The sequence below is a fragment of the Ahaetulla prasina genome, chromosome 4 (assembly GCF_028640845.1).
Source record: "Ahaetulla prasina isolate Xishuangbanna chromosome 4, ASM2864084v1, whole genome shotgun sequence".
Lineage (NCBI taxonomy): Eukaryota > Metazoa > Chordata > Lepidosauria > Squamata > Colubridae > Ahaetulla > Ahaetulla prasina.
This window is the reverse complement of record NC_080542.1, coordinates 6804178-6825319: the sequence shown is the minus strand read 5'-3', so window position 1 is coordinate 6825319 and position 21142 is coordinate 6804178. Positions and strand designations below refer to the sequence as shown.

Genomic DNA, 21142 nt, shown 5'->3' with positions numbered 1-21142 from the left:
CCGAGTCATCCTCTTTGTTTTAGCTGCTCTTGCCTTCTGGCAGCTCTTCTCATGCGTACCTTAGGAACAGGCTCCTCCTGTTCCTCTGCCTCACTACTGTCAGCCTCTGGAGGCTCTGGAATCCGCACCTCCCTCCCCGATGGCCCTGGCCCCACCTCAACCTCCGACACAGAGCCCTCATCCAGGCCTCCCCCAGCCTCCAGGACTGGCCCATGTTCTTCCTCAGCCTCAAAGCTGTCTGACTCCGTTACCAGCTCCGCAGGCTGCTGGCGGACCACAACATGATCTAACATGAGAACTAAACACTATTAAAACAAGGAATCATTAAGCCCAAAGGCAAACAGAACAAGAATTATGGATACAGTAGAGTGAAATATGATCCAGTGATAGGAATTGGGATCTTAACAATAAGTAGAAAATGTCAACCAGTTCATGGGACAACAACTTATGAGACAGATAGTTAGTCTTAGTGGGCAACAGTTCCTTGCTACTTGGTTAATTATAAGTATAATTTTTTACTGATAATATGATTTCTTCTTATGTGTCCAGAGTGTCTTCAACTTTATTCTGAGGACTCCTCTTGGGAAAGGGAGATATGGAGAGCACTAAGCCGTAGTCAATTGGGTGCAAATTATATGACATACACACTGGACAATTCGCAAGTAAAACAAGCAAGATTTTACCTAGATAAACTCAAGAGCTAATCTAGAAGGAAATGAGAAATTAGATTAAGGGTTTAAGGTAGTGATGGATAATCTTTTTGCCGTCACGTGCCAAAAGCGGGGGAAGTGCGGGGGGTCATGTGCGTGCGTGCCCATAATTCAATGCGCCTTACCCCCCCCATGCATGTGCGCACAACCCCCCCACAGTCCCCCTGTTTTTGGCACGCGATGGCACAGTGGGCCTCGTAGGCTCATTTTTCACCCTCCCTAGGCTCCAGAGACTTCCTTGGAACCTGGGGAGGGTGAAAATGGCTTTCCCCACATCCCCGGAGGCCCTCTGGAGGCTGGAAAGGGCCCATTTCCTGACTACCAGTGGGCTCAGAAAGCCTGAAAATTACCTGGGCAGCGCATGCATGCGCGCTGGAGCTGAGCTAGGGCAATGCTCACGTGCCCACTGATATGGCGACGCGTGCCACCTGTGGCACGCTTGCCAGAGATTCGCTATCTCGGGTTTAAGGGAAAGGAGAGGAGGGATGTAAGGACTGACATGAATTTTGTATCCATAGAAACCAGCAGGGATTTATCCACTAGGATTAATGCCTACCTTCTGCCCCCACGGCCAAAACACCTCTACATACACAGAAATGCCAAGATCGTTTGCGTGGTTGTCAATCTGGAACGGAAGGACGGGTTGAAAGTAAGCTGGACGCGCGAGAAGCAAGTCGTCACACGTCCGGAATTAGTGGCGGTGACCGAAGAAAACAATGGGACCTTCACCGCTGTCAGCCGCCTCCCTGTCTCTGCCCAAGATTGGGAATCCGGAGAAACTTTCACCTGTTCGGTAGAATATCCAGGTTTGCTTGGTCCCATCGTGAAGACAATTTCCAAGAGCAGAGGTAAGGAGGAAACAGAGTGGCTCTCTCCACCTGACGAGTTGAATAGAATAGAATAGAATAGAATAGAATAGAATAGAATAGAATAGAATAGAATAGAATAGAATAGAATAGAATAGAATAGAATAGAATAGAATAGAATTTTATTGGCCAAGTGTGATTGGACACACAAGGAATTTGTCTTGGTGCATATGCTCTCAGTGTACATAAAAGAAAAGATACCTTCATCAAGGTACAACATTTACAACACAATTGATGGTCAATATATCAATATAAATCATAAGGATTGCCAGCAACAAGTTATAGTCATACAGTCATAAGTGGAAAGAGATTGGTGATGGGAACTATGAAACGATTAATAGTAGTGCAGATTCAGTAAATAGTCTGACAGTGTTGAGGGAATTATTTGTTTAGCAGAGTGATGGCCTTCGGGAAAAAACTGTTCTTGTGTCTAGTTGTTCTGGTGTGCAGTGCTCTATAGCGTCGTTTTGAGGGTAGGAGTTGAAACAGTTTATGTCCTGGATGTGAGGGGTCTGTAAATATTTTCACGGCCCTCTTCTTGATTCGTGCAGTATACAGGTCCTCAATGGAAGGCGGGTTGGTAGCCATTATTTTTTCTGCAGTTCTAATTATCCTCTGAAGTCTGTGTTTTTCTTGTTGGGTTGCAGAACCGAACCAGACAGTTATAGAGGTGCAAATGACAGACTCAATAATTCCTCTGTAGAATTGGATCAGCAGCTCCTTGGGCAGTTTGAGCTTACTGAGTTGGCGCAGAATTTTAATTTTTCGATATTGGTTTAAACTCATTAAACCAATGAGTTTAATGTTTCGATATTTTGCAGGGCACCAATGAAAACATTTGCAATACCACCTGGTGTACCACCAGACTGGAGATGCAAAACAGAACGTTCAGTTGTCACCAATTGTCTCCAAGGCATGGACCTTTCCTTTGTTTCCTCTTCTGGTCTCCACGCAAGGAGCTAGAACAAAGTGAGATACGGATTAGATACAGATTAACAGAGCTGGAAGGGACCTTCATTTATTTATTTATTTATTTTTATTTTATTTATTTATTTATTTTGTCAAGGACATATTAGATAATATATATATATAAGTATAAGCATGAATTGAAGGGTGGCTCAGTGGCTAAGTCACTGAGCTTGTCGATCGGAAGGTCGGCAGTTCAGTGGTTCGAATCCCTAGTCCTGCCTTGTAACAGGGTGAGCTCCCATTACTTGTCCCAGCTTCTGCCAACCTAGCAGTTTCGAAAGCATGTAAAAATGCAAGTAGAAAAATAGGGACCGCCTTTGGTGGGAAGGTAACAGCATTCCATGCACCTTTGGCATTTAGTCATGCCGGTCACATAACCACGGAGACGTCTTTGGACAGCGCTGGCTGGCTCTTCGGCTTTGAAACAGAGATGAGCACCACCCCCTAGAGTTGGGAACGACTAGCACATATGTGCGAGGGGAACCTTTACCTTTACCTTTAAGCATGAATTGAATACATAAAGTGAATTACAATTAAAGGGAACATTAGGACAGGAACGGTAGGCACGCTGGTGCTTTTATGCATGCCCCTTACAGATCTCTTAGGAATGGGATGAGGTCAACAGTAGACAGTCTTAGGTTAAAGTTTTTGGGGTTTGGAGATGAGACCACAGAGTCTGGTAGTGGATTCCAAGCATTAACAACACTATTACTGAAGTCATATTTTCCGCAATCGAGTTTGGAGTGGTTCACTTTAAGTTTGGATCTATTGTGTGCTCATGTATTGTTGTGGTTGAAGCTGAAGTAGTCATTGACAGGAAGGACATTGTAGCAGATGATTTTATGAGCTCAGATCATAACCCGATAGGTCATCTAGTCAAACCCACCCCCACCCAGCAGACCCTACACCATTTCTGATAGATGGCAGTCCAGTCTCTTCTTGAAAGCCTCCAGGGATGAAGCTCCCACAACTTCTGAAAGCAACTTCTACTCCATCGGTTGAACGTTCTCGGTGTCAGAAAATTTCCCTTATTTCCAGGTTGAACCTCCAGCTTCCATCTGTTATTCCTTGTGTGGCCTTCAGGTGCTTTGGAAGATAGCTTGACCCACTCCTCTCTGTGGTAGCCCCTCAAATATTGGAAGACTGCTCTTATGTCTCCCCTGGTCCTTCTCTATGGGATTCCCTATCAGCCCATCCTTGTTTATGAAATCTCTCCAGTGTAGACATTAGTTTCCTCTTGTTGCACAGGAGGATCATATGACAAGCCTATGGGAAATCCTTATACAGCTTTAGATAGACTGAATAATCTTCCAAGTGTTGATATAACCGGCACATCGCTGCCCTGCAGGCATATACACAATGCGGAGTAATGTTGGCAGGCGGCCTCTGGAGTTAAGCCCTTCAGAGGATTTCCAGGTCCTACATGGTGGTTCAGGGGCTAGGACATTGAGCTTGTCAATCAAAAGGTCGGCATTTCAGCGGTTCAAATCCCTAGTACTGCTGTGTAACGGGGTGAGTTCCCGTTACTTGTCCCAGCTTCTGCCAACCTAGCAGTTTCGAAAGCATGTAAAAATGCAAGTAGAAAAAATAGGAACCACCTTTGGTGGGAAGGTAACAGCGTTCCATGCACCTTTGGCATTGAGTCATGCCGGCCACATGACCACGGAGACATCTTCGGACAGCGCTGGCTCTTCGGCTATGAAACGGAGATGAGCACCGCCCCCTAAAGTCGGCAATGACCAACACATATGTGCGAGGGGAACTTTTACCTTTACCTTTTTACTATGAAATGATTCACTGTTCACATTGGCTGAGGTTCTTCTATCATGTTAAATTCTAATTTGGCTTACAAGGCTACGTGATTCCCTCAGTCAATTCTTTGTCATTATAATTGTAACTGGTTGGTTGATTTCCCAGTCGTTGGCAACAGAATAGAATAGAATAGAATAGAATAGAATAGAATAGAATAGAATAGAATAGAATAGAATAGAATAGAATAGAATAGAATACTTTATTGGCCAAGTATGACTGGACACACAAGGAATTTGTCTTGGTGCATATGCTCTCAGTGTACATAAAAGAAAAGATACCTTCATCAAGGTACAACACTTACAACACTTAACAATAGTCATAGGGTACAAATGTAACACTTAATGATACAACACTTAATGATAGTCATAGGCTACAATTAAGCAATCAGGAAACAATATCAGTATAAATCGTAAGGATGCAAGCAACAAAGTTACAGTCATAAGTGGAAGGAGATGGGTGATGGGAAAGGTGAGAAGAATAATAGTAGTGCAGATTTAGTCAATAGTTTGACAGTGTTGAGGAAATTATTTGTTTTGCAGAGTGGTGGCGTTTGGGAAAAAACTGTTCTTGTGTCTAGTTATTCTGGTGTGCAGTGCTCTATATCGTCGTTTTGAGGGTAGGAGTTGAAATAGTTTATATCCAGGATGTGAGGGGTCTGTAAATATTTTCACAACCCTCTTTTTGACTCGTGCAGTATACAGGTCCTCAATGGAAGGCAGGTTGGTAGCCATTGTTTTTTCTGCAGTTCTAATGATCCTCTGAAGTCTGTGTCTGTCTTGTTGGATTGCAGAACCAAATCAGGCAGTTATAGAGGTGCAGATGACAGATGCAATCGTTCCTCTGTAGAGCTGCCAATCTAGAATGAATCATGACTTAACACATGGGAATCCATGTACTGCGTCCATTACTTTATCCTGAACTCAATTTTACGGGATTTTCTTTTTCTTTCCACGTTCACAAAGAAAAGAGCAAGGCACCCATCGTCCACGTCTACCCTCCCATCCCTGGCAATTCGGTTATGCTCACCTGCGTCATTCGTGGCTTTGTCCCAGACCACATTGATGTCATCTGGGAAAAGAATGGCAACGCCATTTCAGAAAATGACTACGTCAACACCCCAGCTGTGAAGGAAAAGAGTGGGGATTCCTCCTTCCTATATAGCAAATTAACAATCCGCGATTCAGATTGGCATACAAATCACTCGTTCAGCTGCAAGGTTGTCCATGAGGCCCTCGAAAGGAAGGTCACCCAGAAGAGCATAAAGAAAACATCGGGTCAACGTTGAAGACTCCACTCGATGTGCATCCTCCTCCTAGATTTGTCTCCCATGGGTTCTTACCTCCAAATCTTTGTAAATGGTTTACATGCTAATACGTTTTGCTGCTGGCTGAATAAAAGCAAACTACATCAGAGCTCTCCTAGGTTGTGCTCAATTCTTTCACCAGACTGGGGACTTGGCCAGGTTAGAATTGAATAACAGTGTTGGAAGGGACCTTGGAGGTCTTCTAGTCCAACCCCCTGCTTAGGCAGGAAACCCTACAACACTTCAGACAAATGATTATCCAACATCTTCTTAAAAACTCCCAGTAGTGGAGCATTCACAACTTCTGCTGGAGGCAAGTTGTTCCACAGCTTACTGTCAGGAAATTTCTCTTACTTCTAAGTAGCTTCTCTCCTAGATTAGCTTCCGTCCATTGCTTCTTGTCCTACCCTCAGGTACTTTGGAGAGTAGCTTGACTCCCCCTTCTTCGGTTGAGGGACGAATTCTGGAATGAGGAGGAATTTCTCTGGAGATTAGAACCAAGGCTCAAAGTTGCTACTGGAAGAAAAAGAGGTTTCACTCCTCCCTTATCACTATAAATTTAAACTCCAAAGTCCTAGGTCCATATAAGTGCCACCTTCCTTCTTCTTCTTTTTTTTTTTTTATAAAAAAGTTTTATTTTTATGTTCATATCCAACAACTCATCCAATGTACAGTCATATACAATTAGTCGGGCTTGCCCAGTCACCACCCCCTCCTTTTAACTCTCTTCCCTCTTCTACCTTCTTCTACTTTCCAAACCTTCCTTCCCTTCTCTTATCTACATCCTCTCCTCCCTCCACCCTACACCTTCCTTCTCCCTCTTCTATTTTTTTTTATATAATTTAATTTCTATACCGCCCTTCTCCCGAAAGACTCAGGGCTGTTTACAGTCATATTAAAATACAAATATAAATAACAATATTTAAAAACCAATTAAAACCAAATATATTAATGGCCAGATCAATTAAAATGGTCTAAAACCGATTTAAAACCCGTTTTAAAATTACAATAAAATATTTCTTAGGCTAGTCCCGCACAATGAAATAATAGAGTCTTCAGTTCACGTTTGAAGGCCCGGAGGTCGGGGAGTTGCCGTAACCCCGGAGGCAGCTCGTTCCATAGGGCTGGTGCTGCCACAGAGAAGGCCCTCCCCCTGGGGGTCACCAACCTACATTGTTTGGTCGACGGCACCCTGAGGAGGCCCGCTCTGTGGGAGCGCACAGGTGGTTGGGAGGCTATCGGTGGCAGAAGGTGGTCTCGTAGATAACCCAATCCTAAGCCATGGAGCGCTTTAAAGGTGGTAACCAACACCTTGAATTGCACCCGGAAGGCTACCGGCTACCCCTCTTCCTTCCTCTTCTCCCTCTTCTCCCCCTCTTCTCCTCTTCCCTACCTCCTATTCTCTCCTCCTTTCTCCCTCCCCATCATTCTAAAATGGTAGCTGGGCAGACCCGACCCTACATTAATTATATTTATACATCTTCAATAATTCCTGTACATTAACCATCACTCCATCCTCTACCCTCATCCCCCCCCCAATTCCCCTCCCCCTTACCCCCCGCCCACCCTGACTTCCCAGAACAAAATGCAGGGTATCAAAACTAACAATCATAATCCAAAATAAATCTTAAATTATGATCTCTAGTCACTCCACACATAATCACACTCTCAGTGCCATCTTCCTTCTTAAAACTCTTCCAGGAAAGAATCCATCCAGATCAGGGGTGTCAAATTCGATTTTATTGAGGGCCGCATCAGGGTTGTGTTTGATCTTGGAGGGCGGGGGGGGCATAGCCAGGGGTCATAGTCGTGGTGGGTGTGGCCATGGGTCCAACACAGGTTTCATGTCAGGAGAGCATCTACTTGGTACCAAGTACTAAGGCAGGACTTCCCCTAGACCTGGGATCTCCAACCTTGGCAACACAAGGCTGGCTGAGGAACTCTGGGACTTGAAGTCCACAAGTCTTCAAGTTGCCAAGGTTGGAGACCCCTGCCCTAGACCCTTCCTCACTCTCATTATATCTTTCCTTCCTTCCTCCCTCCCTCCCTCCCTCCCTTCCTTCCTTCCTTCCTTCCTTCCTTCCTTCCTTCCTTCCTTCCTTCCTTCCTTCTCTTCTTTTTCCTTCTGTCTTCATTCTAATTTCTTCTCCCTTCCCCTCTTTCCTTCTTTTTCCTTCCTTGCTCTATTCCCATCTTCCCTTCATTTTCTTCCTCTTTCCCTTTCTCCTTTCCTGTCCCTTCTTGCATGCTCAAAGGCAAAAGGGGAAAACATTTCTCCTTTGGTTTTGTTTTTAGTTGGTTTCGATAGCCCCTTTGCCAGCCAAAATGGGACACGTTCTCGGCCTGGAGGGCCTCCAGCAGCACCCTGCCAGCCAAAATGGGGCATGGGTTGGACTGCATACAGTCCCCCCGCATCCTTTTTTGCTAGCAGAGGCACCGTGGGCCGGTCCTTTGCTATTTCCAGGCCGGCCCCACATCCCAGATCTCAACACTCCATAGGCCAGATCCGGAGCCCGGGCCTTGAGTTTGACACCCCTGATCCAGACCAACCAGCCTAGGTTGATACTTCTCTGGATATTTGAACCCATCAATCTCTTCCATACACCTCAATTCTTTCAATTTGTATGTGCGATAAGACCCCTTTCCCTTATGCATTGGCTGTGGTCTTCTGACATAGGAATCCAATTCATTCAATTACAATTCATGAATTTTCCCGTTAAATTTCTCTTTCATCTCTCTTTGCCCCTCACATCCTACACCTTTCAGCCAACCAGAGCTGAATGGGAATGTTCTTGGAAGTAGTAAATAATCCTTGGAACGTCCTTGCAATTGGTTTTTTAATCATATCTATATCAGGGGTGAAATCCAGCAGGTTCTGGAGAACTGGTAGCGGAAATTTTGAATAGCTTAGAGAACTGTCAAATGCCACCTCTGGCTGGCCCCAGAGTCGGGTGGGAATGGAGGTTTTACAGTATCCTTCCCCTGCCATGCCCACCAAGCCCCGCCCACAGAACTGGTAGTAAAATAATGAAACAGACATTCTGCGAACTCCGGAACTAAAATAATTAAAATTTTATTGTACTAAGTTTTCGTCAGCCATCTGCTGACATCATCAGTATTAAACTACCATTACAGAGACCTCTGCTTTTATATGTCATTAGTCAATTGGATTCCAGAGAAAAAAGATTACCAAACTAATCCAAAAAGAACCCCCTACTAAAATCCAAGACAGAGAACAAGAAAACGGCACAGCCCTCCTCCCATATATAAAAGGCACCACAGACAGAATCAGCAAGATCCTCCACAAACATAACATCAAGACAGCATTCTGCACAAACCAAAAAATATCCACCATCCTAAGAAACCCCAAAGACAAAATTGAGTTAGAAAATCAAGGAGTATATGAAATCCCATGCACCACCTGCCCCACCACATACATCGGACAAACCAACAGAAGAATAAGTGCACGCATTGAAGAACACAAGAACTCAGTCAAAAAAGAGGAACCAACTTCTTCCTGGTCCAACACCTTAAAGCCACAGGACACGATATTGACTTTAAAAAGACCAGAACTATTGCCAAAACTGAACACTTTAACAACAGAATAATCAGAGAAGCCATCGAGATAGAAAAACGCCCACACAGCATGAACAAACGAGATGATACCTCCGCCTACCAGCCATTTGAAACCCGCCCTTATTGACAAACGAGTCCCTACCACGAGGAATGACACCAGACCCACACTCACGAGGTCCACACAGGATGTCACCACCACATATCCACCCAGAAAGCAGGCCCAAACCCACACTGATCAGGAAGCACGACCAAGGACCAGAAGCCAGACTGCAGCTGCAACATTAGCCATTTCAAACCCCTCCAATCCATACATACAGCAGACAGACACCCATTATGAAGATGTACCACGACCACAAACACGAAGCCAAACAACAGCAATGCAGCTCACCAGCTCAAATCCCCCTGCAACTCAGACTAATCAGAGCACAGCCAAGCTCCCACCCAATCAGTTCAAACCCCACTAAAATCCAAGACAGAGAACAAGAAAACGGCACAGCCCTTCTTCCATATATAAAAGGCACCACAGACAGAATCAGCAAGATCCTCCACAAACATAACATCAAGACAGCATTCTGCACAAACCAAAAATATCCACCATCCTAAGAAACCCCAAAGACAAAATTGAGTTAGAAAATCAAGGAGTATATGAAATCCCATGCACCACCTGCCCCACCACATACATTGGACAAACCAACAGAAGAATAAGTGCACGCATTGAAGAACACAAGAACTCAGTCAAAAAAGAGGAACCAACTTCTTCCCTGGTCCAACACCTCAAAGCCACAGGACACGATATTGACTTTAAAAAGACCAGAACTATCGCCAAAACTGAACACTTTAACAACAGAATAATCAGAGAAGCCATCGAGATGGAAAAACGCCCACACAGCATGAACAAACGAGATGATACCTCCCGCCTACCAGCCATTTGGAAACCCGCCCTTATAGACAAACGAGTCCCTAACACGAGGAATGACACCAGACCCACACTCACGAGGTCCACACAGGATGTCACCACCACATATCCACCCAGAAAGCAGGCCCAAACCCACACTGATCAGGAAGCACGACCAAGGACCAGAAGCCAGACTGCAGCTGCAACATTAGCCATTTCAAACCCCTCCAATCCATACATACAGCAGACAGACACCCATTATGAAGATGTACCACGACCACAAACACGAAGCCAAACAACAGCAATGCAGCTCACCAGCTCAAATCCCCCTGCAACTCAGACTAATCAGAGCACAGCCAAGCTCCCACCCAATCAGTTCAAACCCCCACTAGCAGTTAAAAAGGAAGAAACAGCTGCAATCACACATTGCTCCCAGAAGCACAAAGCTGAAGCCTGAAGATGACAAATGAGACTTCGTCGAAACGTCGCCAAGACACCTCCAATTTTACGCGGGAGAAAACCTGAATAACCAAAGACCTACATATATACATACATACATACATACATACATACATACATACATATATATATATATATATATATATCAGAAAAAAACAACAAAACAATAACACGGAGCAGTATTGCTCAAGCTGGGCAACCTGAAAATGACTGGACTTCAACTCCCAGAATTCTCCAGCCAAGAAGGAGAATTCTGGGCCTTGTCATCCACAAATCTACAAATTCAGATGATTTGAAGGTTAACCACATTACTGAACTGATTAGTCTCCACTTCAGTGGTGGGTTTCAAAAACTTTTTTACTACCGATTCTGTGGGTGTGGCTTGGTGAATGTGGCATGGCTTGGTGGGCGTGGCTTGGTAGGCATGGCAGGGGAAGGATACTGTAAAATCTCCATTTCCACCCCACTCCAGGGGAAGGATACTGCAAAATCCCCATTTCCTCCCTATCAGCTGGGACTTGGGAGGCAGAGAATAGATGGGGGTGGGCCCAGTCAGAATTTTTACTTCCGGTTCTCCAAACTACTCAAAATTTCTGCTACCGGTTCTCCAGAACTGGTCAGAACCTGCTGAAACCCACCTCTGCTCCACTTCACTTTATAACTGGAGATCCATTTTCAACTCTCTACTCAATGGTGAAACTCCCTGAGTCGTCTTTCTACTCACAGTTTTGATAGAATAGATTGTGAATAGAACCTTATTGTTCCACCTATATATTTTCTGGGATTGTTGATACTGATAGACCTAGAGAGGACTGGCCTCTAGCTTGCTCATCGGTTAACATATTCTATGATGGACAATTCCTCAGTTACAATCCTGAGTTACAATTCCTCAGTTACAATCCTAAAACAAGAAAAGTGACAAACCTATATGAGGGTCAAGAAGCAACAGTGAGAACTGGACACGGAACCACTGATTGGTTCAAAATTGAGAAAGGAGTCTGACAAGGCTATATACTGTCACCCTGTCTATTTAACTTATATGCAGAGCACATCGTGAGAAAGGCAGGGCTAGATGAATCACAAATTGGAATTAAGATCGCCGGGAGAAATATCAACAACCTCAGATGATACCACTCTAATGGCAGAAAGTGAAGAGGAAGTAAAGAACCTCTTGATACGGGTGAAGGAGGAGAATGCAAAAGTTGGCTTGACATTCAACATTAAGAAAACTAAGATCATGGCACCCAGTCCTCTCAATTCATTGCAAATAGATGGAGAAGAAATGGAGGTAGTGACAGATTTTATTTTCCTGGGCTCCAAGATCACCGCAGATGGGTACTACAGCTAAGAAATTAAAAGACGCTTGCTCCTGGGGAGGAAAGCCATGGCAAAGCTAGACAGCATACTAAAATGCAGAGACGTCACCCTGCCAACAAAAGTGCGTATAGTCAAGGCGATGGTTTTCCCAGTTGCAAAGTATGGCTGTGAAAGTTGGACCATTAGGAAGGCTGAGCACCAAAGAATTGAGGCCTTTGAACTCTGGTGCTAGAGAAGACTCCTGAGAGTCCCTTGGACTGCAAGGCGATCAAACCGGTCCATCCTAGAGGAGATCAACCCTGACTGTTCTTTAGAAGGCCAGATCCTGAAGATGAAACTCAAATACTTTGGCCACCTAATGAGAAGGAAGGACTCACTGGAGAAGAGTCTAATGCTGGGAACGATTGAGGGCAAAAGAAGAAGGGGACAGCAGAGAACGAGGTGGCTGGATGGAGTCACCGAAGCAGTAGGCATGAGCTTAAATGGTCTCTGGGGGATGGTGGAGGATAGAAAGGCCTGGAGGAACATCATCCATGGGGCCACAATGGATCGGACACAACTTTGAAACTAACTAACAACAACAACAATCAAATTAGGTCTAAGCTAATAACAAGCACCAATTGGAGCAGATGGTATCCTTTGAGAAAACTGTCTTTTGGTGGCTAACCATATTGAATGTTATCTTTGTGTTACAGCCAGATTTATGGCCATAAAGATTCCGGGCTTATGATGAAATAGTCAAAAGGTGGAGAAATGGATGTTGGATCAACCCCAGGACTGACGTCTCTTTCTCATTTCGCAGAGACAACCGTGTCCATCGAGAACAATTACAGTACAAAGAAGGAAGATGAATTGAAGCATTTGTGGATGACCGTCGTGGCATTCTACATTTTCTTCCTGATCAGCGTGTGTTACGGCGCCATTATAACGTTCCTCAAAGTAAGTAAAGAAAGATGTTGCGAAACACATAGCTTTGTATCACAGCTACGGGAGGGAAAGATGCTGACATCAAGATTCGGGGAACAGAAGACTAAGAAAAGAAGAAATTGCGGATGGGCTGAGTAGCCTTTATGGTTTGGGACGGCTCCAGTTGATGGAGGGGGAATACATGGAAGATGGAAGACAACTTTTAAGCATCCCAACTTTAGTCAACGCATGGCCAATCAGGGAGGTTCTGATGAGTGGAGGACTTGATCTCAGGTTGGCACTGACTTGGTTGTGAATCACTGAACACCGCTAGGTATTATCAAAACATAATTAGGTGAGCATGGGGCAGTTGCCCTATCTGACATGTACCTTCATATATTTATGGCCCTTCACCAACCATGAACCTAGGTTAGTGCAGGAGGGATGGCAATCGACTTCCGAGATATTCTGGGGCCAATGATAAGACTTGCTACAGATAGACCTTCAGATAGGTCTCGTTAAGCCCCCACAAAGTCGTCACAAAGGGAAACCCCAACTGTGCCCTAATCCAATCTTAATTCAACTTTCCTTTGCTTTATAGACCAGCAGAGGTCTTAATTACAAGGAATTGTTGGATAATCCCCAACTTCATGGAGATACTTATCAACTCTTTTTCTATGCTTTCGTTTTATTTATATTGGTTAAGATAATCTGATTATTTTATTATTCCCACCTCTCGTAAACAGGTCGAATGGATTGCATCTGCTCTGAAGAAGCTGAAGAAGAAGCCGGTCGGCCCCCGCATTAAGAATATAATCCAGCAAAGAACATAGTACCAGTTTCTGGATGGTCCGTTCCATGTCTTTCAATCCCACCCTTTCAATTCTTGGCCCACCAGTTCTCTTCTTTTTGAGTTGGAGATAGCAACAGCAATAACCTTATATACCTGTTCACTGTGCTTTTACAGCCCTCTCTAAGCGGTTTACAGAATCAGTATCTTTCCCCCAACGATCTGCGTCCTCATTTTACCCACCTCGGAAGGCTGGAAGGCTGAGTCAACCTTGAGCCTGCTGAGATTCGAACTGCCGAACTGCAGCTAGCAGTCAGCTGAAGTAGCCTGCAGTACTGCATTCTAACCACTGCGCCACCTCGGTGCAGGCTGCCATAAAGAGGAGGGGAAGGGTCAGGCTATTTCCCAAAGCACCTGAAGGCCAGACAACGAACGATGGATGGAAACTGAACAAGGAGAGATTCAACCTGGAAATAAGGAGAACATTTCTGACAGGGAGAACAATCAACCAACGGAACAGAAGTTGCCTTCAGAAGTTGTGGGAGCTTCATCCCTGGAGGCTTTTAAGAAGAGACTGGACTGCCATCTTGTCAGAAATGGCATAGGGTCTCCTGCTTGGGGGTGAGGGGGTTGGACTAAATGACCTACAAGATCCCTTCCCCCTCTGCTAATCGGTATCTGTAGCTTATTGCTCCTATCAATCCCTTTCCCCAAAGTCAATGTGGTTAGATTCCAGATTGGAAGCACAGTTGCTATTCTTCATAGTCTATACTTTTGTCATCTTCATTGTATTTGTTAGAAATTTAAAATAAAATGCAAGTGTTTGTGTGAAGTACAAAGGAGCATTATTATTATTTTATTTGTTTTAGAATAGAATAGAATAGAATAGAATAGAATAGAATAGAATAGAATAGAATAGAATAGAATAGAATAGAATAAATTTTTTATTGGCCAAGTGTGATTGGATACACAAGGAATCTGTCTTGGTGCATATGCTCTCAGTGTACATAAAAGAAAAGATACGTTCACCAAGGTACAACATTTAGAACACAAATGGTGGTCAATATATCAATATAAATCGTAAGGATTGCCAGCAACAAAGTTACAGTCATACAGTCATAAGTGGAAAGAGATTGGTGATGGGAACGATGAGAAGATTAATAGTAGTGCAGATTTAATAAATAGTTTGACAGTGTTGAGGGAATTATTTGTTTAGCAGAGTGATGGCCTTTGGGAAAAAACTGTTCTTGTATCTTGTTGTTCTGGTGTGTAGTGCTCTATAGCGTTGTTTTGAGGGTAGGAGTTGAAACAGTTTATGTCCTGGATGCGAGGGATCTGTAAATATTTTCATGGCCCTCTTCTTGATTTGTGCAGTATACATTTATTTATATAACATACAATTTTCATCGATCAGTGTGTGGCCTGGGTACAGTTATGCTTAAATAGTCATAATACACATCTTTGTTGTGGTATTCATCACCATAATAGTAACAATATAATAACATAATAATATAATAACAATAATACGTAACATCATCTTATTTAACAACTCTCCACTTAAACACACCCTTTTTTTTATAACTCCTCCTTTCTAACTTCTGTTTCTATTGTCTAGCCATTGATAAAATATGTCCCATATCAACAAATATTCTGTTTCTTCTTTATCCTTAACAGCAAGCGTTAGTCTATCCATTTCTGCACATTCTAATGTTTTCTTAATTACAGTCCCCTCAGATGGGATCTCATCATTTTGCCATTGTTGCGCAAACACAATTCTAGTTGCCGTTAGTATATGCCAGATCAAATATGTAGTCTTTTTATCATATTTTTCTGGTAGAATGCCCAACAAGAATATCTCTGGTTTCAGATCTATGCGTTGCTTTGTCATTTTTTCCAGCCACTTATATATTTTTGTCCAGTATTTTTTTTTTTTTTGCTTCTGGGCATGTCCACCATATATGGTAATATGAACCATCTGTAAAACATTTTATACAAATTTTCCTTATATGCAGTTGACGTCATCGGTTTTAATATTTCCATTCCATGGTTTCTGTCATTTATCTAATTATATTGCAGATCCAAAAATTTTAGCCCTGGCCATCATTGTCTCCTTTACCTGCTCACTTTCAAATTTAATATTAAATAGGTAACAATATAATTTCTTTATCGGTTTTATCATCTGTTCCAGTTAATATCTGGTCTAATTCTGTGAACTCTTTATTAAATAGAATAGAATAGAATTTTATTGGCCAAGTGTGATTGGACACACAAGGAATTTGTCTTGGTGCAGATGCTCTCAGTGTACATAAAAGAAAAGATACCTTCATCAAGGTACAACATTTACAACACAATTGATGATCAATATATCAATATAAATCATAAGGATTGCCAGCAACAAGTTATAGTCATACAGTCCTAAGTGGAAAGAGATTGGTGATGGGAACTATGAAACGATTAATAGTAGTGCAGATTCAGTAAATAGTCTGACAGTGTTGAGGGAATTATTTGTTTAGCAGAGTGATGGCCTTCGGGAAAAAACTGTTCTTGTGTCTAGTTGTTCTGGTGTGCAGGGCTCTATAGCGTCGTTTTGAGGGTAGGAGTTGAAACAGTTTATGTCCAGGATGCGAGGGATCTGCAAATATTTTCACGGCCCTCTTCTTGATTCATGCAGTATACAGGTCCTCAATGGAAGGCATACATTTTAGCATCTTTCACATAATGAGATTGTTGGTTTTTTTATTATTATTATTATTCAACATTTATTTCTTTAAAAAAAAACTTTGCTACATTTTTACAGCTTTCCAATACCGGCACCTTTAGTAATACCCATTTTATCTTTCGACCCATTTACATACATATACATTTTTGTTTGGTACTTATTCATTTTTATAATCACTACATTATATACATATTTACTATATTTTAAATATTTTTCACTATAATATTCACTCTTATACTATACATTACTTATAAATTTTAGATTTCTTTTCCAATCAATTGTACCATCTATTACATGTTTCATAATAAAGCGTTTCCTCTCTATCTTTTAAGTTCCATCAAACACAAGAACAGTTTCCCCCCGAAGGCCATCACTCTGCTAAACAAATAATTCCCTCAACACTGTCAAACTATTTACTAAATCTGCACTACTATTAATCTTTGCATCGTTCCCATCACCAATCTCTTTTCACTTATGATTGTATGACTGTAACTTTGTTGCTGGCAATCCTTATGATTTATATTGATATATTGACCATCAATTGTGTTGTAAATGTTGTACCTTGATGAAGATATCTTTTCTTTTATGTACACTGAGAGCATATGCACCAAGAAAAGTTCCTTGTGTGTCCAATCACACTTGGCCAATAAAAAATTCTATTTCTATTCTATTCTATTCTATTCTATTCTATTCTATTCTATTCTATTCTAATTTATCTGATTCTGCACACTCTAGCACCTTTTTTATGATCATTTTGTTTGATGGAGCATATTTTTGTTTCCAATTTTGGGCAAATGAAATTCTGGCAGCTATAATTACGTGAGGTAATGCCTTGGTAAGGCCACACTTGGAATATTGCATTCAGTTTTGGTCGCCATGATGTAAAAAAGAGGTTGAGACTCTAGAAAGAGTGCAGAGAAGAGCAACCAAGATAATGAGGGGACTTGAGGCTAAAACATATGAAGAACGGTTGCAGGAACTCGGTATGTCTAGTTTAATGAAAAGAAGGACTAGGGGAGACATGATAGCAGTGTTCCAATATCTCAGGGGTTGCAACAAAGAAGAGGGAGTCAAACTATTCTCCAAAGCACCTGAGGGCAGGACAAGAAGCAATGGCTGGAAACTAATCAAGGAGAGAAGCAATTTAGAACTATGGAGAAATTTCCTGACAGTTAGAACTGCCTGCAGAAGTTGTGAATGCTCTAACACTGGAAATTTTTAAGAAAATGTTGGATAACCATTTGTCTGAAATGGTGTCTGGGAAGGGGGTTCGACTAGAAGGCCTCCAAGGTGCCTTCCAACTCTGTTGTTGTTGTTGTTGTTGTTGTTAATAGTAGTAGTAGTAGTAATAGTAGTAGTATGAGCTATTGAATTTCTTTACTCATTTTTTCTTTTATAATCCCCAAAAGAAATAGTTCAGGTTTCATATCAATTTTTTCCCCTGTCATTTCCTCTAATCATTTTTTATAAACCAATAATCTCTTTCTTTGGGACATGTCCATCACATGTGGAATTCTGTCCCTTGTTGGTGGTTGCATTTCCAGCAATTTGGTGGGTTGTTTGGAAACATGTTGGCCAATCTCGCCGGAGGTAAATGCCATCTATAGATATTTTCTTTATAGGCGGCCGCACATAACAAGATTGTATCTGTATATGTGACCACCAAGCAATGTCTATCCCTTGGCTACTGAGATTTGAGCTTTTTAATAACCTATGTAATAGATAAATAGGGGACATGGTGGCTCAGTGGATCAGATGGTGAGCTTGTCGATCGAAAGGTTGGCAGTTCAGCGGTTCGAATCCTGAGTGCCGCATAACAGGGTGAGCTCCCGTTACTTGTCTCAGCTTCTGCCAACCTAGCAGTTCGAAAACACATAAAAAATGCAATTAGGAAAATAGGGACCATCTCTGGTGGGAAGGTAACAGCGTTCTGTGCACCTTTGACATTTAGTCATGCCAGCCACATGACCACGGAGATGTCTTCGGACAGCACTGGCTCTTCGGCTTTGAAACAGAGATGAGCAACACCCCCTAGAGTCGGGAACGACTAGCACATACGTGTGAGGAGAACCTTTACCTTTACCTTAATAGATAAATAAATCACTGGGGAAATTAAATAATTATCTATCACTACTCCCCATAAGATCCCCAGAATGCCTCTCCCTCTTATTTAGGCAAAAACATAAGAGTATTTATTGATGAGTGAAACATTTTATACAATAAACCATAACAACAAAAACAATGATCTGGAAATGATTCATTCAAGTTCACTTCGAGAGTTTTTGCCTTGTGTCTAGCGATAAAACTTTTGGACTTTGAAAATAGATAACTAAATGAAGGAAATGGGGAAGTTTTCTGTGGTTAAGGCTTTTTTGTTGTTTTCAAGATGGCACCATTTGGATCCCAAATATATCTCTTGGAAACCACGGGCTCTGGGTTGGTTGGTTTTTTTCACACCTTCACGCTAGCTCAGAGAACGTGACTCGTTGGAAAATAAAATCTTTTTTTGGGACACGTTTTAAGAACAAAGCGAAGGGAAAGTTCCGAGACAGATTACAGATTGGCCCTGACCAGAGGCTGGCACTTGGCTTGGTAAGTACAACATTCATCAAAATGGGGAGGCGGGGGCTTTGGAAGATGAAAATATAGAAAGTTAAGAGAACTGGGGTCCAGGTTTCCATATAGTTGCTGAAGAGTAAAGTTTGGTCTTCCATGTACCTCACCGATGAAAGAACCAATGGACTGAATTTTGAGGTGTGGGGGGTTATCAGGCTTAGAACAATGTATCAGGTAGTTGGATTCCATCACAGTCCTTTCAACCTCAACGTGAGCTTTGCAATTGGGAACTGGGCAATTCATAGTACTACCAGAAGTCCTCCTGGTCCAGATTATAGTGCAACATCAGTTGAGTTTGGCAGATACTCTATCTCATGCTAGGAGGTTCGTTTATAAGATTTCTTCAATCAAACTAATAGAATAGAATAGAATTTTTTAATGGCCAAGCTTGATTAAGCGTGACACAAGAAATTTGTCTTGGTGCATATGCTCTCAGTGTACATAAAAGAAAAGATACCTTCACCTGCCACAAAGAAGAGGGAGTCAAACTATTCTCCAAAGCACCTGAGGGTAGAACAAGAAGCAATGGGTGGAAACTAATCAAGGAGAGAAGCAACTTAGAACTAAGGAGAAATTTTCTGACAGTTAGAACAATTAATCGGTGGAACAACTTGGCTCCAGAAGTTGTGAATGCTCCAAGACTGGAAGTTTTTAAGAAGAGATTGGACAACCATTTGTCTGAAATGGTATAGGGTTTCCTGCCTGAGCAGGGGGTTGGAACAGAAGACCTACAAGGTCCCTTCCAACTCTGATTATTCTATTCTGTCCTGTCTGTTCTGTTCTGTTCTGTTCTGTTCTGTTCTGTTCTGTTCTGTTCTGTTCTGTTCTATTCTATTCTTTTCTTTTCTATTCTATTCGAAAGATTCTGGAGAGTTTTCAGAAAGTCTCAACCAAACTCAGCTGAAATATGTTTTAATGCTCAGTGTATAGGAGGAGACAAGCTGAGGATGCTACTGTAGGTCTCCTAAAGTATCACAGTCCTGATACTTAATTGGGAAGTTTGGCCTTACCAAACAACTTCAACAAGATTCTGCTAGTGAAAATCAAAAAGCTGAAAGCTGGGATGAACTAACTCAGCAACCGCTCCAAGTTTTCACTATCTCAGCTGGTAGTTTTGGTCTCAAATTTGAATTCTAGGATATGGTGCCTTGGAGTAGCTCACTTAGGAGGTTCTGCTAGTGAAAAACCAAAGGAGAGGATTGGTAGCCTCAGCTGAGAGCTAGGATGAACTAACTCAGCAACTGCTCCAAGCTTGATCCTCAGCTGGTAGTTTTTGATCTCAAATTTAAATTTTAGGATATGGTGCCTTGGAATAGCTCATCTAGGAGGTTCTGCTAGTGAAAAACCAAAGGAGAGGATTGGTAGCCTCAGCTGAGACCTAGGATGAACTAACTCAGAACTGCTCCAAGCTTGATCCTCAGCTGGTAGTTTTTGGTCTCAAATTTGAATTCTAGGATATGGTGCCTTGGAGTAGCTCATTTAAGAGGTTCTGCTAGTGAAAAACCAAAGGAGAGGATTGGTTGCCTCAGCTGAGAGCTAGGATGAACTAACTCAGCAACTGCTCCAAGCTTGATCCTCAGCTGGTAGTTTAGGTCTCAGATTTAAATTCTAGGATATGGTGCCTTGGAATAGCTCATCTAGGAGGTTCTGCTAGTGAAAAATCAAAGGAGAGGATTGGTAGCCTCAGCTGAGAGCTAGGATGAACTAACTCAGAACTGCTCCAAGCTTGATCCTCAACTGGTAGTTTTTGGCCTCAAATTTGAATTCTAGGATATGGTGCCTTGGAGTAGCTCATTTAAGAGGTTCTGCTCATGAAAAACCAAAGGAGAGGATTGGTAGCCTCAGCTGAGAGCTAGGATGAACTAGCTCAACAACTGCTCCAAGCTTGATCCTCAGCTGGTAGTTTTGGTCTCAAATTTGAATTCTAGGATATGGTGCCTTGGAGTAGCTCATTTAAGAGGTTCTGCTAGTGAAAAACCAAACGAGAGGATTGGTAGCCTCAGCTGAGAGCTAGGATGAACTAGCTCAACAACTGCTCCAAGCTTGATCCTCAGCTGGTAGTTTTTGGCCTCAAATTTGAATTCTAGGATATGGTGCCTTGGAGTAGCTCATTTAAGAGGTTCTGCTAGTGAAAAACCAAAGGAGAGGATTGGTAGCCTCAGCTGAGAGCTAGGATGAACTAGCTCAACAACTGCTCCAAGCTT

The 21142-nt window shown here is 42.5% G+C and overlaps 1 gene segment (V, D, J or C); it reads left to right on the top strand.

The window, feature by feature from the left end:
- The window catches only part of LOC131196952 (immunoglobulin heavy constant gamma 2-like), a 47034-nt gene that overhangs the window by 9830 nt on the left and 16062 nt on the right, over positions 1 to 21142 (top strand). The window contains 1 exon segment of the C gene segment in view: positions 1229 to 1558. Coding sequence covers positions 1229 to 1558 — 330 coding nt within the window.